Raw genomic sequence first — 15,113 nt, forward strand, 5'->3', positions numbered from 1 at the left:
TGTTATTACCCCACTTTATTATTCTTATTCTTTATAAAAAAATTATTAAGTACTTTTATTATAACTTCATTTACCTTTATCACAATTGTCATTTTTGTAAAATACTCTTTGTCACAATTTGATTAGCCTTTATTGTAATTCATTGCCTTCATTGTAATACAAAATCTACATAAAATTCAAATAAAATTCATATAAAATTTATATGAACTTATAATATGTAAATTTATAGTTTATATAGAATTCATAATCTACAAATAATATGATTTTCATTCTACAAACATAAAATATTTACATTCCACATAATTTGCATACATTTAATATGTTTAACAAATTCAAAGTTAATTGGTTGTGTAGGCTATAAAGCAAGAATAATAAGAGCAAATGTGCACTTGCCCAGCAATACTAAGGAGCCATTTTTTTCCACCTTTATGTACTATTTTCTCTAAGTTACAAGCTTTATTGTGCTAGTTCAATATAGATTTTTTGTACAAACACTCATTTTGATTGCTTTGACTTTTTGTAAAGATGATGTTGGTCTAAGATATCATGGAGCATAATAATTACGTTGGAGTTTTAGCGCCATTTGCATTGTCTTCACTACTTGATCAAATTTCAATATGATTAGGAAATTCAAAGTCATCTAGCTATGTAGGCTATGAAAAAAGAGCAACAACAACAAGAATAAATATATATTGATGTATCACCTTGAAAGCTCAAGCTATCTATCTTAAGCTTAAAATTTTGTTGTGCTAGTATGGTGCAAACATCTTTTTTGTCGCTATGACTTTTTGTAAAGCCTCTCTTTTAGAAGCCTCTCTTCTCTTTATTGTTCTTAATTTTTTGTGAAATTTTTGTTGCTTTGAATATTTTTTGCTTTGAGATGTTACATAGCATGTTAGATATTGTTGCTCTACTACTTTTAAGAAGGCACACAATGCATTTAAATTGTCATATTGGTAGGAAAATAGAATAAATTTTTTCATCTAATCATGTATAGTATATAATATACATTAATAAAAAAAAAAAAACTACCATTTATATCATTGTTTCATTCAAAAGCCATGCACAAGATTAAAGAGCATAGTGTTCAAAATATTAATTGTGAATGCAAATATTGAAGTGAATGCAAACATTTGCATTACATAATATATAATGTAAAAGCAAATCCAAATCCAAATCACACGATGTTGGCACTTTATTAGCTATTGCTGTTCTATTGCTTTCAAGAGAATGCACAATGTATTTAAATTGCCAAATTGGAGCCAATTCTCACACCCTATCATATATAACACATAATATACATCAACAACTATATTGTGTAAGAACCTCATTGTTACTACACACACATATAATTACATACAAATATAATTATACATAATTTTAATAGGATATTTTAAGGCTACATACAAATGCTCAAAGTCATTTTTTTTATATAAGTGATAAAAGAGGTGTTCATTTTTACAAAAGGCCCTTTATTGCAACTTGATGTGTCCTTTAATGTAAAAAAAAAAAAAAACAAAACAAAACAAAACAAAAAACAAACAAACAAACAAACAAACAAAACAAAACAAAAAGACAAAACACATCATATCAACCAATCAGTGCCTCCTACTGCAATTGAAAAATATATATAATATATCTTGATAACCAATTAGTACTCCTTATTGCAGTTAAAAAAAATAAAAACATAATATACCTTGGCAGCCAATCAGTGCCCCTTAGTGCAATTAAAAAAAAAAAAAAAAAAAAAAAAAACACACACACACACAAAATACCTTGGCAACTAATCAGTATCCCTTGACAATGAGTGTTCTATATTACTTTGGCTAATGGAATTTTTTCATGCTCTAGCCAAACATAGATTGGTTGATTTATATATATATATATATATATAGTACTTAACGAAAGAAACAAAAGATCATTGAAAATGTAAAATCTTACTTAATATTGTCAATCATTTGTTTGGAAGATTTTTTTTGAAATTGAACAAGTACTCATAATAACACGTGGTCACAAAAAATATATATTAATGTTGGTAGAATAAAATCATCTGCCTTTTACAACCAACAAATGTATAAAACTTTTTAGATTGTTAATGCTAATTTTAAGGGTATTTTTTTTAGTAAAATAAAGTTTAAAAGTTCAATTATATACATCAATAGTTTTGTTAAAAGTTAGATAATTATTTACACTAATATTTTAAATGTATTGAAAAAGTTTATTTGAAGTACAAAAGAAATAAGTTATTTTATTCTAAAACTCTATAAATATTCTAAAAATAATTAATTTTATTTTTTATAAATTAATATTAAACAAAATTAAAATAACCTTTATATATATTAAACCAATAGATATTTTTTTTATAAAACCATTTATATTTTTTTTTGAAATATTTATTAAATAAGACATTTGATTGATGTGTATATTTTTAATAATTTTTTATATTTTAGATAGATGTATGGTTATTATATTATATTATATTGTGTCTCTATGTAATTGCTTGTATATAAGTATCTTAGTCTTCTTCCTTTGTTATTCATTACATTCTTCTTTTATTTTCTATAGGTGAATATAGAAAAAATTAAATATAAAAAATTATTCAAGCATAGGAAATTAAATAAAAAATTATTTAATTATATAAAGAATCTTAGTTTATGCTTTCATATCTTAAAACTTATTGCTTTCATATCTTAAGACTTAATTATACAAAATTTAATTAATTATATAAAAAATCTTAGTTTTATTAAACAAAATACAAAAACTATTGTACGATATGAAGATAGTCTACTATATATTTACAATGTCTACCAAATAGAATAAACACCATGTTGTAGGGGCATTGTTATTATTGCCCTTGCTATTAAAAAACTAATTACGATTACCTCTTTAAGTATAATAATTAATAATAATAAAATCCTACTATATTCTAATGGTATTAGATAGACAAAAATACATGATTTATCTTCAACAATCTCCACCTTAAATTGAAGTCTTTTACATAAGTAAAATTAACCATCTACTAATTTATATTACACCTTAATTTCTTAACATAAAACATAAAATAAATATTTTTTTATGGATCTATTAACCATTTTAAATATTTTATAATTATTATATTTATTCTAATTTTTTTTTTATCAAACTAACATAATTAAACTTTGTGATTTATTTATTTTTGATGTTATGTGTCAATTAAATTGTAAAGATTTGTTTGTTTGTTTGTTTTTTTTTTTTTTTAAATATCTAGTTTAGCTCATGAAAATAGATGATTCTTAAATCTATCTTGTTTTCTAATTATACTTATAGCATATAAGATATTAAGTCTAGCATATACCATTGCATATAAAATATTAGATTTTTTTTTCTTTATTCTTACTACAAGGACATAGTATTAAAGAAAATTTGAAAAAGTAACATATTATACTTTAGACTTTGAGATGACTATTGTAAACCTTTGCAAATCTAAATATGTACATATGAGTATTTTTTGAATATATGTATAAAAATATATTAGATATTATTTTTTAATTTTATAAAATATATAATATTTATAAAATTTTAAAATTAAAGACTTTACTTATTTAAGAAATAAAATTTGTATAGTTTTATAAATCCATGTTAATTTATGTAATCTAATCATACATGCTATAATTAAATCACAGCCATTAATATTACTCTTAAATAGATGTAACTTTAACTATCATAGTATCACCAAAAACATTATATATATTCCTGATCCTCTTCATTTGCATCATTACATAAATTTTCTTAGCAACTTTCAAAACTCTGCCCTTTTCTACTCTTTAACAACCAATTGAATGTAGTTCACCTAAAAAATTCAAGTTTGTGTATAGTTTAGAAAATAACTTAAATAATAATGAATAATCGCATACTTAAATCAGAATAAATAGCAATAAAGGTTTTTTTTATTATTTTTCAATTTGATATTAATGCTAGTAAAGTTACAAATTTTTTTGAAGGTGTTTAATTTTGCACATAAAGATTATGTGTTGGTGTATTTTTTATCATAATTATTACTCCAAGTATAGTTAAATGTTTTGAATGATTTTTAATATTCAAACTCTCAGCATGCTTTTACAACTTTGATACTAAGATTTTGTCATAATATTATAAAAAATCTCTTTTATAAGATTTAATAATTTTTTTTAATGTATCATATCCAATTTAACTCAATCTCTTTATACCCTTTGCCTTCATTTTTTTTCAAGAATTTCTAATACAATTTGTTTAATCCTTATTATACATATAAATCTTATGTTCTCAATAACTACAAGCCAAAAAGAGTTCTGTTTATTCAGTTTTTTTTCTTTGAATATTGCATTTCATAATTTTTCCACCATACTTTTTTAATAGCAATTTCTGAATAATCATCCACAAATTTATACACTTCTAAAAACATATACACATAATTCGAATATTTCACTAAAATTTGGTCATGCATACACAATTGTGGCTCTATCAAGCTAAGTATTGTAAAAGAAATGCCTCAATTTCTTCTCTTTTTTTTTGAAATTACTTAAAGGTGGTTATAAATAATGAAGAAACTTGGTATGTTATATCTAATTCAAGTATTATATATATATATATATATATATATATATAAATAGATTAATAATTTATATTTAAATTTTAGTTTAAAAATAAATACATTAATAAAGTAGCACTGTTTTCTAAGACTGCATAAATGTAGTTTATTGGACTTTAAAGAAAATTACTAAAAACAAATACTTCAAAATTTCAAAAACAAAAATAGATTTATTAAAGACACCATCAAACATATCAATAATTTTTATATAGACATTTATACTTTTAGAAATTAAATATTTTTGGCGTGGTAGTTGTCCCAAGTATCTAAAAGCATGATCCAACTATTAAAATTATCAACACCACCAAATTAACCTACTTTTATTTTAAGTGATGTAATAATTCAACTTTTTTCTTATTTGAATACACATCCTCAAGACATGAAATTAGTCATAAACACCTCTCTGAACTCTCACCTCTGTGCCCAAAAAAGTTACAACAAAGAATGAGAGGCTAACCCTAAAACACACCAGGAGCAAACTTACGAGGGATTCAAATCAACAACAAACCCACATCCACAAGCTCTCCAACCATGAACATAAAGAGTCTCAAAATGCTACTTTGGAGAAACCAATGCATGGTACACAGATGAAAGGCATTCATATTAAGACACTCAGTGGCAGTCAAAGATGTTTTCTTGTAAAAGAAACATTGTGTTTGTCTTGAACAGTGCATTTTAATGCAGGGTCAAACTTCTAAAGCTTTAAAAAAAATGTGGGTAGTTGGATCAGACCAAAATCTTAACATGTGTCAAACTTGAATTACATCCCATATCAGCAGAAAAATTTGATGCAGAAACAGTCTTGTTGTTTTGTGGCATTAGCAGTCACACTGTCAAAATCACAAATAATGTGACAAAAATACCACATTGGGTCTACAAAACTCAAAAAATTTCATCACAATGTTTCAAGGTGATGCCTGATTTGACACTACAAAGGTTACAAAAGCTCGTAGTTGATAATTCAAGCATGCTGGTTGTACAAGTGATTCTTTTAACCTTTGGAGTTGTGGTGCCTATGGAGTTTGGAGTTATGGTGACTAAGAGGTGGGTAGATAGCAAAAGGTTTTGAAAATGTTGCACTTAACTAAGACCAAGTAATGTACATTGTAAGCTTTATTCATTATCATTTTAGGAGTTGTTGATATTTTAAGAATGTAATAATAAATTTATTTATTGACCAAGTTAACATCAAATTCAATTTTAGAATACAAGTAAAGTAGTATGAATAGATGTGATATAAAAAGTTGAAAATAATTTCAATCTTAAATTTCACAAAATTGGATAAATATTTTATGTAATATTTTGAAATATATATAACTGAGATTTATAAACATACAAACTATTTCTCATATTATTTTAGTGTGTTAATTTTGAATTTTGACAATATATTAAATAAAATAATATTTATTTTTATTAAAGTAATATTATCTTATTGATTAATTCTATTTATTTATAAATATTTATGCTTGATTTTTTTATTATGTATTACATAAAAATGTATAATTAAAATTTAATTTTATACATAAAAAGTTTTTTAGTTCCATATCTTTATTTTTTAATATACTTAATTTACAAAAAAAAAAATTAAATTACTTTCTGGGAGTTTTAAAATAATAATATTACAAATGAATTTCATATGTTTTATTTTGGACATGTTTTATAGAAACAAGTCAGTAAAAATATAATATTTTTAATTCTATACCTAATAGTATGTTTTATATATATAATATACATATAAAATCATGCATGTTTATTTATTTCTAATTACTTGTATAATATAAAAAACTTATTTATACATAATTTATATGTAAAAAATATATGTTTTTATTATATTTTTAATTTTCTTATTTCAGTAATACTTAAACATATCATACATTATAAAAATATCTAACAATATAAAAAATAAACTCAGCACAAACAATTATAAGGCAACTCAACATGATTGGAGAAGTATCAAGGACATGAATTACAAACATTAAAAACCTTAATATATTCTTATTTCACTCAAAAAGAGTAGATATTTAGTCAAAAGAAGTATAGTATTAAAACTAGAATAGCTATTGGTAAAGAGAAGAAGACTAAAGACTCTTGAAATAAGACCATGGACAAGAGAAGTATTGATAAGAGAGAAGAAGGCTTTACTCTTGTCTCCATATATACTATTTAGTTAGGAGCTATGTGGCACCATTCTATAGGACTTCCAACATGTGTCCAACTTATAAGACATGTGTGTAACTTGCAAGACAAGTTTCCTACGTATATACTACATGGACAACTTGTACAATAAGTCATCAATATGTGCGACACATGGCCAACTTGTCAACCAAATTTCCAACCTAGCAATCAACTACAAACATGTATAAAACCAAATCATGTCTATAAAGCTTTTCTACAAGATATTATCAAATCTATCTTCATTTACCTTCTACCTAACACTTTTTATCTAAATAATCATGTATATCTATAATAAAAAGCAATTTTGACCACAAAAATATCTATTAAAATAAGAAAACAAACCAAGTATGGTTGGAGAAGCAATTTTGATTAAAATTATGTAAGAAAAATATTCATTGAAGTATATAGATATACAACAATAGAAAACATGGAAGTAGAATAATAATAAAAAAATAATAATAATCTTACATAGTTCAAAGTATAGACGATTTTATAATCTATACTTTGAATTTGAATTAAGTGGTAGAAAGTTTAGTTGAAAGGACAGTAGATTATATGTTTGAATAAAATATATAAAAATTACATCTTTTGTTTTTTTTTTTATTTTCTTAGTTTATAAATTGGAAGGTGAGACATATGAATTTAGAATATATAGTTACACAAATAAGAATCCTTTCATATGTCTATAACCATATTTGAGAGTTTAATTTTAATTATTAGAGTCATATTTAGAAGTCAAGTGTGATATTTTTGATGTAGTTATATTAATTTAATCAATTTTTTTTAATGATAGGATAGCAAGATTTAGTGTTGATTAAATATAAAATCAAAACCCAGTATTAAGAATATTTAACAAAATTCATCCATAATTTATATATTTTTAATTTTTAATTTATAAAGATTATTTTTTATAAAATATTATTTAATATTTTTATTTAAATAAAATAAATATTATACTTATAAGATGATAATAAAATTAAATATTTTTTATAAAAAGAATAAAAAGGAGAATTTTCAACCATAATTTAGAAAGAAATTGGTAATTCAAGAAGAATTAACTTAAATTATAAGGTTATAAATTTTGGAATGACTTATTTTGGTTTGATGGAAGAATTTTTTTAGAATATAATATTATTTCTTTATATTTTTTAATACTAACCTATTAATACTTAAATTTTATAATTTTTATAATGCATGTGATAGATTTAAGTTATTGTTTTTAATATTTTTAGAATATATTATGTTGTCTTAAAAAATGTTATTAATTTTATTTTTGAATTAATTTTTAAAGTAATATTTAAATAATATTCAAAGTGTACATATGTATATATCTATACTTAAATCCTAATTTTTTACAAATCACGTATACTTAGTAGATTTTTATATGTAGAAAACAAGGTGAGAGGTTGCAACTTTCAAAACCTTTGATTGGCTGAAATTGAGTTTTTTTTTTTTTTTTTTTTTTTTTTTTTTTCTTTGAAACATCAAGGGGGTTAACCACTTGATCATAGGTTTTCCATCAAGCATGAAGGAAATTTTACTGCAATGGATCGAACCCTTAACCAGTGCATTTTGCTTTGGGTACCTTATGCCATCATCTAGTAATTTAGGGTCATCTCAGACCTTAAAGTGAGAAGTTTCATTGAATTTGCTTTAAACAAAGGCAAGTTTATACTTAAGGAACAAAGTGAGAGGGCTCAATTTTTAAATCATTTGATTGTTTATGACTTAGAAGAAAATTATAGAAAATTAAAAAGTTTTTTTTAGAATTTATTGCAAAAATAAAAATAAAAATAAAATACAATCAAAATATATATTTCGTATTTTATATAATTGTTGGAAGAAAGATATGAGTTGACATTTCTAGATTTTTAGTGGAAAACAAAATTTGAGTGTGTATTATGTCTTCTTTTCATTTGATACTTTATTCAAAGGCCACTTCAAGAAACCTTTGTAAGGTTTTGCACCATGGACTTTCAAAGTGGGTTTCTAGGTATAAAAACACCTTGTAACACATTTACTAATTATCATTGTCCTTCAAAATATGTAGATACAAATTCACACTATAATTTACATTAAACAAATAATAAAAAAAACACAATATGGTTCAATTCATTTTATTTGCATGTGATTTTAATAAGTTTAGTGTCACAAAGTCAAATTTAGATTGCAATGTGCACAAAGCATCATGGCAGTTGGAAGAATTCAATGTGGGGAGGTAACCCTCAACCTAAAAACCTCCGTGCAACTGCGAAGTATGATGACCTTTCATCCAAATTCAGGCTTGAAGGAGTTTTGTCGTTCCTGTTTTGTTTTATTGTCCTTGCCATGTCCTTGCCTGTCCTTTATCAATTTCTACAGCGGCAAAACATCAAAATAAAGGCAGCAAATGACAAGAACTGCTTCACAAATTTCGTCAATCGATTTGGCTAGTGCTCAAAATTGAACTTTTATGTAATGCTGGTGATGTGGAGAACCGTAAGTTTTCCTGAAATTAGGGTTAGGGTTTTAGAAATTAGGGTTTCGGGCACTAGGGCAACCTTCGAAAGCCCCAGGGCGAGCTTCTCGTCTGTGGCTCTTCGGGATCTCACCGATATGCTTGCAGTGTGAGCGAGGACGACAAAGCAAGTGTCGACGAGAGCGGTGAAGGTTGATGCCCACACTCACTGCGTGTATGCACGGCACTTGTGGTGTTTGATCACTTTGGACGAACTCCCCTCTTTTGACGCCCGAGATTTTTGATCCATACCTCCACCGAATGCGAGAATGCACACAAGGAGTGAAATCATCTCAACTATTATCGTCGCAGGTGTGGTGCTGTTCACTCAGCAGATCTCCATGAACAGTCATAGAGCACTCACGCAGCAAACGCGGCCCCAGCTTCTCCAACCTCCGGCAATTCGGTGTTTGGTCAGCTTACTGCGCGCGGCCTCGCCGGTGTCTGGATAAAAACGTCCCTCCTCCACATGCGTAGGACAGTGTCTCCGCAGAGAAGCAATGAAAATTTCAAAGGATAAGAAATTAAACAGATTGGCCACTTAGATTTTCTGTGAGATTTTGATGAAAACTTCCTCGTGTCGAAACTTCTGGTAAGCCTTCGCATTGGAAAGCCGATACGGAATTGGATACTGTGTGCACGTTTGTGTGTCTAACAATACACGGCACGAATTTCCGTAGAGATAAAGGGGAGAATTTGGTGATGTCGGACAATTGGACTTCGGGTGAAGCAATCGCTGGACTGACTTCAACACCAGTGGCGAACTCCAACTTCCAACGACTCCCATGGACTGGGCCGACGTGGACGACCGCAAGACCAGCATATTCTCCAGCACCATATTCTCCAGCACACTGTGCGATGCAAGCCCCAAAATTATTGAAAGCAAGTCGGAAAAGCTCCAAAATAGCTCCCAGTCCGAAGACGAGAAAAATGGGTGGCCAATACGGAGGCAGCTTTAACGCCAGAGGCTAGACGAAGGAGAGCCACTCAAGGCAAAGCCTCCTTTTTCGTGTGATGGCTTTGAAGGCCACGAGGCCGAGACGCAAGACTCGGGTAGATCCGACCCGGTGGACCCCGGTTTCCAGCTGCTTGCGTCTCTGAGCCCCGCCACAACGAGCTATCGATCACCAGGAAAATTTAGCAACCGCCGGATCCCAGTTTTCCGCTGCTATTTACATCGCCCCTCCACTGCTCTCTTAGTCGATAGTTTCTTCTTCCCACGCTGCTACTCTTTGGCTCACGGCCTTGTGGTTCATCGGGGAAGCACCCTCGTAGCATTGCTGCCGCATTTGTGCTTCTGGTAAGTTATCGGGGTGTTCATATTGCGCGTGCTTGTTGAGGTTTGAGGACTTGGCATATATTATGAGGAAGAGTTCCGATATGCTCATCTGTTCAGTTACTTATTCCTGTTCACCTTTGGGTTCTTGGTTACTTTCCTTTTTTTTTCATTGATGCATCAGAATTTGGATCATCGTGAAGTCGCTTTGGTTGTGGAGCTGTAGATACTTAACTCACAATGCGAGATACCTCAATGGTTTGTTTTGGTAGTCTCGTTGTGCACTCTGTTGCTATGGCTTGCTTGAACCAAGTAGAGACCTATCGGGAACAGTTGATGACTGTAGGCAGGATGTTGACGACAAGTCGTGGCGTCACTTGGGCTTCAGCTTGATCTGCTTGAGCTAATAATCTTTTTGCATACCCGACCCTTGTGTTGTACTATTAGAAGTCGATCGTTAATTCTGCCACACCAGCTTGAAATTGGGCTTGTGGTGCGTGAGTCGAATGCATGGTCTAATTTTGATCCTCGTCTCCGCTGTCATGGAATGACAGGTCAGGGTTATTGGTTTTCTTTTTTCCCTCAGAAATGTTCAATGCTAATGGTGTGCGATATGCCAATGATGGGAACGATATTTACTAGAGTCTCTGCCTTTCACAGGTTCTGTTAAGAAACTGTCAAGATGGCGGGCACGGGGTTTTATGAGTCAATTCTTGACAACGATGTCTTCAAGTACTACGCCGATGGAGAGTGGAAGGTATCCTCGTCCGGGAAGTCTGTGGGCATTACCAACCCTTCCACCTTGAAGGTGCAATACAAAGTACAAGGTCCGTAATTTCGCCCTCACATTATCCAAATGCACTGTAGTATATCCGTTACCATGCTTGCAGCATTTGCATAGAACAATGTAAACCTTTGATGCCGACAACGTAGTTTCTCAGGTGATGGGTAATGAGTGGAAAGTAAGTGTGTTCCTGTGATAATCATATTTGTTTATCATTTCCAATGTTTGATCTTTTTTCTCTTCTAGGTAACATTGGGGTCTCTCTCTCTCTCTCTCTTGGGTATCTTTAAATTACGACTAGGATTAGTTCACCATACTGATAGAGAAAGTTTTGGAGATTCATCGAGTGCGAATCCTGATTGCTGATGATCTTGTTGTGCTGCTCCAGCCTGTACTCAGGACGAGGTGAACAAAGCGGTGGAGAGCGCCCAAGCTGCTCAGAAGATCTGGGCCAAGACACCGCTGTGGAAGCGAGCTGAAGCGCTGCACAGATTTGCTGCAATTTTAAAGGATAACAAGAACGAAATTGCCGAGGCGCTTGTGAAAGAGATTGCCAAGCCCCACAAGGATGCTCTCACCGAGGTCTGCTTTCCCCTCTAACAATCACCCGATTTATCGTTGAACGCAACATTTCATTCTGTGAAATTTCTACGTCTTTTGCGTATTTGTTTCTGGTTTATAAACTGAATGTTACTGGTTGGCGGGCTTCTGTGTACACAGGTTGTCAGGTCTGGTGATCTCATCTCATACTCAGCCGAAGAAGGTATTAGAATTCTGGCTGAGGGCAAGTTTCTGGTGTCTGACAGCTTCCCAGGAAACGGAAGAAATAAATACTGCCTTGCATCGAAGGTACCGGAGCTCCTCCATGTGCATCGCGTCTAGCATATTTTTTACGGTTTCGAAGAAAATTCTATTTCATCTTGAGGATTGAACCCTCGGCTTTATTGACTCGTTTCACAACTGCCTGCAGATTCCTCTTGGTGTGGTTCTTGCTATTCCGCCATTCAACTACCCTGTTAACCTGGCAGTGTCCAAGATCGCCCCAGCTTTAATTGCAGGAAATGCGGTTGTCCTGAAGCCTCCCACTCAGGGCGCGGTGTCAGCCTTGCACATGGTGCACTGCCTCCACATGGCAGGGTTTCCCAAGGGGTTGGTTTCTGCAATTACAGGGAAGGGCTCTGAAATCGGAGACCTGATGACCATGCATCCTGGCATCAATTGCATCAGGTATAATAGATACCATAACCTCATTCCCAAGCGTCTCAATCTGGATGTGTAATGCTTATTGAAGTTGATTGTATCTCCAATTTCTAACGACAAGTTTTGATGCGGTCCTGGTGCAGTTTCACAGGAGGAGACACAGGTATTGCAATTTCAAGAAAGGCTGGCATGGTTCCGCTTCAGATGGAGCTCGGAGGCAAGGATTGCTGCCTTGTGCTAGAGGACGCGGATCTTGAACTCGCTGCGAACAACGTGATCAAGGGTGGATACTCTTACAGGTTAGGAACGTGTGTTGCTTTGAATCTGGAATCCTACGATTCGGTCAGTACGTAGGACATGCAGTTCTTTTTTCTTTTTCTCTTGTCTTATTCGAGATTAATAACTTGAACTGTTGCGGAAACTTGCAGTGGACAACGTTGCACTGCAGTGAAGGTTATCTGTGTAATGGAGTCAGTTGCTGAGGAGCTAGTGTCCAAGATCGTTCAGAAGATGACGAAGCTTACAGTTGGTATGCCTGAAGATAACTGTGATATCACTCCAGTTGTCAGTCAGTCTTCAGCCAACTTCATTCAAGGTCTTGTCGAGGATGCACAGGCCAAGGGTGCCAAATTCCATCAGGTACGCTCCACATTCGGAATAGTTTTCCACTGCAATTCATGAAGTTGGCAATTGGCAAGCAGCTCACTACTGTGATGTTCCTGCTCCGATCCGCACGCTGGCATCCTATGTTGCTCTGCAGGAGTGGAAGAGAGAAGGAAACTTGATCTGGCCACTTCTTATCGACAATGTCACACCTGACATGAGAATCGCGTGGGAGGAGCCCTTCGGACCAGTGATCCCCGTCATCAGGATCAAGACCGTGGAGGAGGGCATTCACCACTGCAACGCAAACAACTTTGCTCTTCAGGTGCAACCTACTCCCCACCCAGAAGACAATTCCATCATTCGTGGGATTCATTTTTTAACTGACATTATGCCGAACGATCCTGCAGTAACACTCACCTAAATGTTAATTTTGAAATACAGGGATGCGTCTTCACCAAAGACATCAACAAAGCAATTCTGGTCAGTGATGCTATGGAGTCCGGAACCATTCAAATCAATGCAGCACCTGCAAGAGGGCCAGATCACTTTCCTTTCCAGGGTCTTCGAGACAGTGGAATCGGCTCTCAAGGAATCACCAACAGCATTCAGATGATGACGAAGACCAAGAGCACGGTGATCAACCTGCCAACCGAGTCATACACGATGGGCTAGATCGCTTGAATCATTATCGGTGGCTGCACGGCAGGGGCTAAACTGACCTTCCCCAAGTTTTTCTAGAGGAATATTATCACATCATTCCTGCTGCGGACTAGTTCACTCACTTGAGCACACCTGCTGACCGAACATTACATGTTTTTGTGAGTTGTGGCTTGGGATTGCGATCAAAGAGGGATTCATGGAGCCCATGAGCTGGCGTCGTCTTATAGATGGCTCCCCTTTCGTATACCTAGTCAGGTCGCATGCATCAGCCAGATTGTAGGACAGTTGGGTAGAGATTTGATGAGCATTTATACATGGAGCTGAGGAGTGGCCAGACGTTGATGAATAGCCCGGTGTAGTGGCAATAAATTTCAGACAATATGAACTAGTACATCGGAATTCTACGTCCACCGTTGGAACAAGCATGGACCTTGCACAAGTAAAGGCGGCGACTTTGCAAAAACCCATTTGTGTCGTTTCAATCTTTTCTTGCTCTTGGTCTTGATCCGTGTCTCCGAACTGATGAATGTTGTGTTTCTACCCCAGAGCGATTGGAATTCTAGTTAACTGTCAAACTAAAAATGTGAAAATAGAGAAACGATTTCTTGTAGTTGGGTGGGTTTTTCAAATGAGCTGTTTTGATGCTTTGCATAACTAATTTGTGTCAAAATCTCCAGAAATATGCATGTTATTTTTGTTTTGGTAACCATAAGGATGACATCCATTACCTTAAATTGTGAGGATGTGTCTTGTGCCATGCATCCTACGAACAGTAAAACTCTTGTTTACATTGAAAAGTTTTACAGTAAATTTATAGTAATAAGTTTATATGCCACTGCTTTATGATTTCCTTCTTCTTTTTTTTCTTTTATTTATTTTGATAAATTTAGAAAAATATTTAAATAATTTCATGCAAATTCTTTGCTTGATCTAATTAAACTTAATAATTTTATTCAGGGAATCTTTTATTATAAGTTTATCCTAAAACTTTCCAAGGTAAATAATGTTTTCTTATTCTGTATGTGTAAGAGCATGTGGCATAGAGAGTGTCTATCTAGTAGTTCTCTTTTAAATTTTTTATATAAAATTCTTATAATAATAAACATTTCATTACCACAATCATAAGAATATAATTCATTTTATTAATATCAATTACCAAACATTGATCAAATCATTCATAGAATAATACCATGTACATAGAAAGGTTGTGGTTTTATTAAGATTAAATAGAATAAGAAGATGAATAGTAAATCTTTAGAATTTTTATACCTATGAGTCTACTTTAAAAAGTCATGGTTCAAAAGCATAA

General features: G+C 31.9%; 1 protein-coding gene across 1 annotated transcript; it reads left to right on the top strand.

Moving 5' to 3' along the window:
* The first annotated feature begins 10,492 nt into the window (after positions 1-10,492).
* LOC112276110 (NADP-dependent glyceraldehyde-3-phosphate dehydrogenase) lies at positions 10,493-14,267 on the top strand. Its single transcript, XM_024507142.3, has 9 exons — positions 10,493-10,578; positions 11,215-11,381; positions 11,727-11,920; positions 12,059-12,187; positions 12,309-12,565; positions 12,682-12,837; positions 12,967-13,177; positions 13,299-13,466; positions 13,586-14,267. Exons 2-9 carry the CDS (start codon positions 11,237-11,239, stop codon positions 13,814-13,816), a joined length of 1,491 nt encoding a protein of 496 aa, XP_024362910.2. The 5' UTR covers positions 10,493-10,578; positions 11,215-11,236; the 3' UTR covers positions 13,817-14,267.
* Positions 14,268-15,113: the final 846 nt, after the last annotated feature.

The sequence above is a fragment of the Physcomitrium patens genome, chromosome 23, assembly GCF_059467195.1.
Source record: "Physcomitrium patens ecotype Gransden chromosome 23, ASM5946719v1, whole genome shotgun sequence".
NCBI classification, from domain to species: Eukaryota; Viridiplantae; Streptophyta; class Bryopsida; order Funariales; family Funariaceae; genus Physcomitrium; species Physcomitrium patens.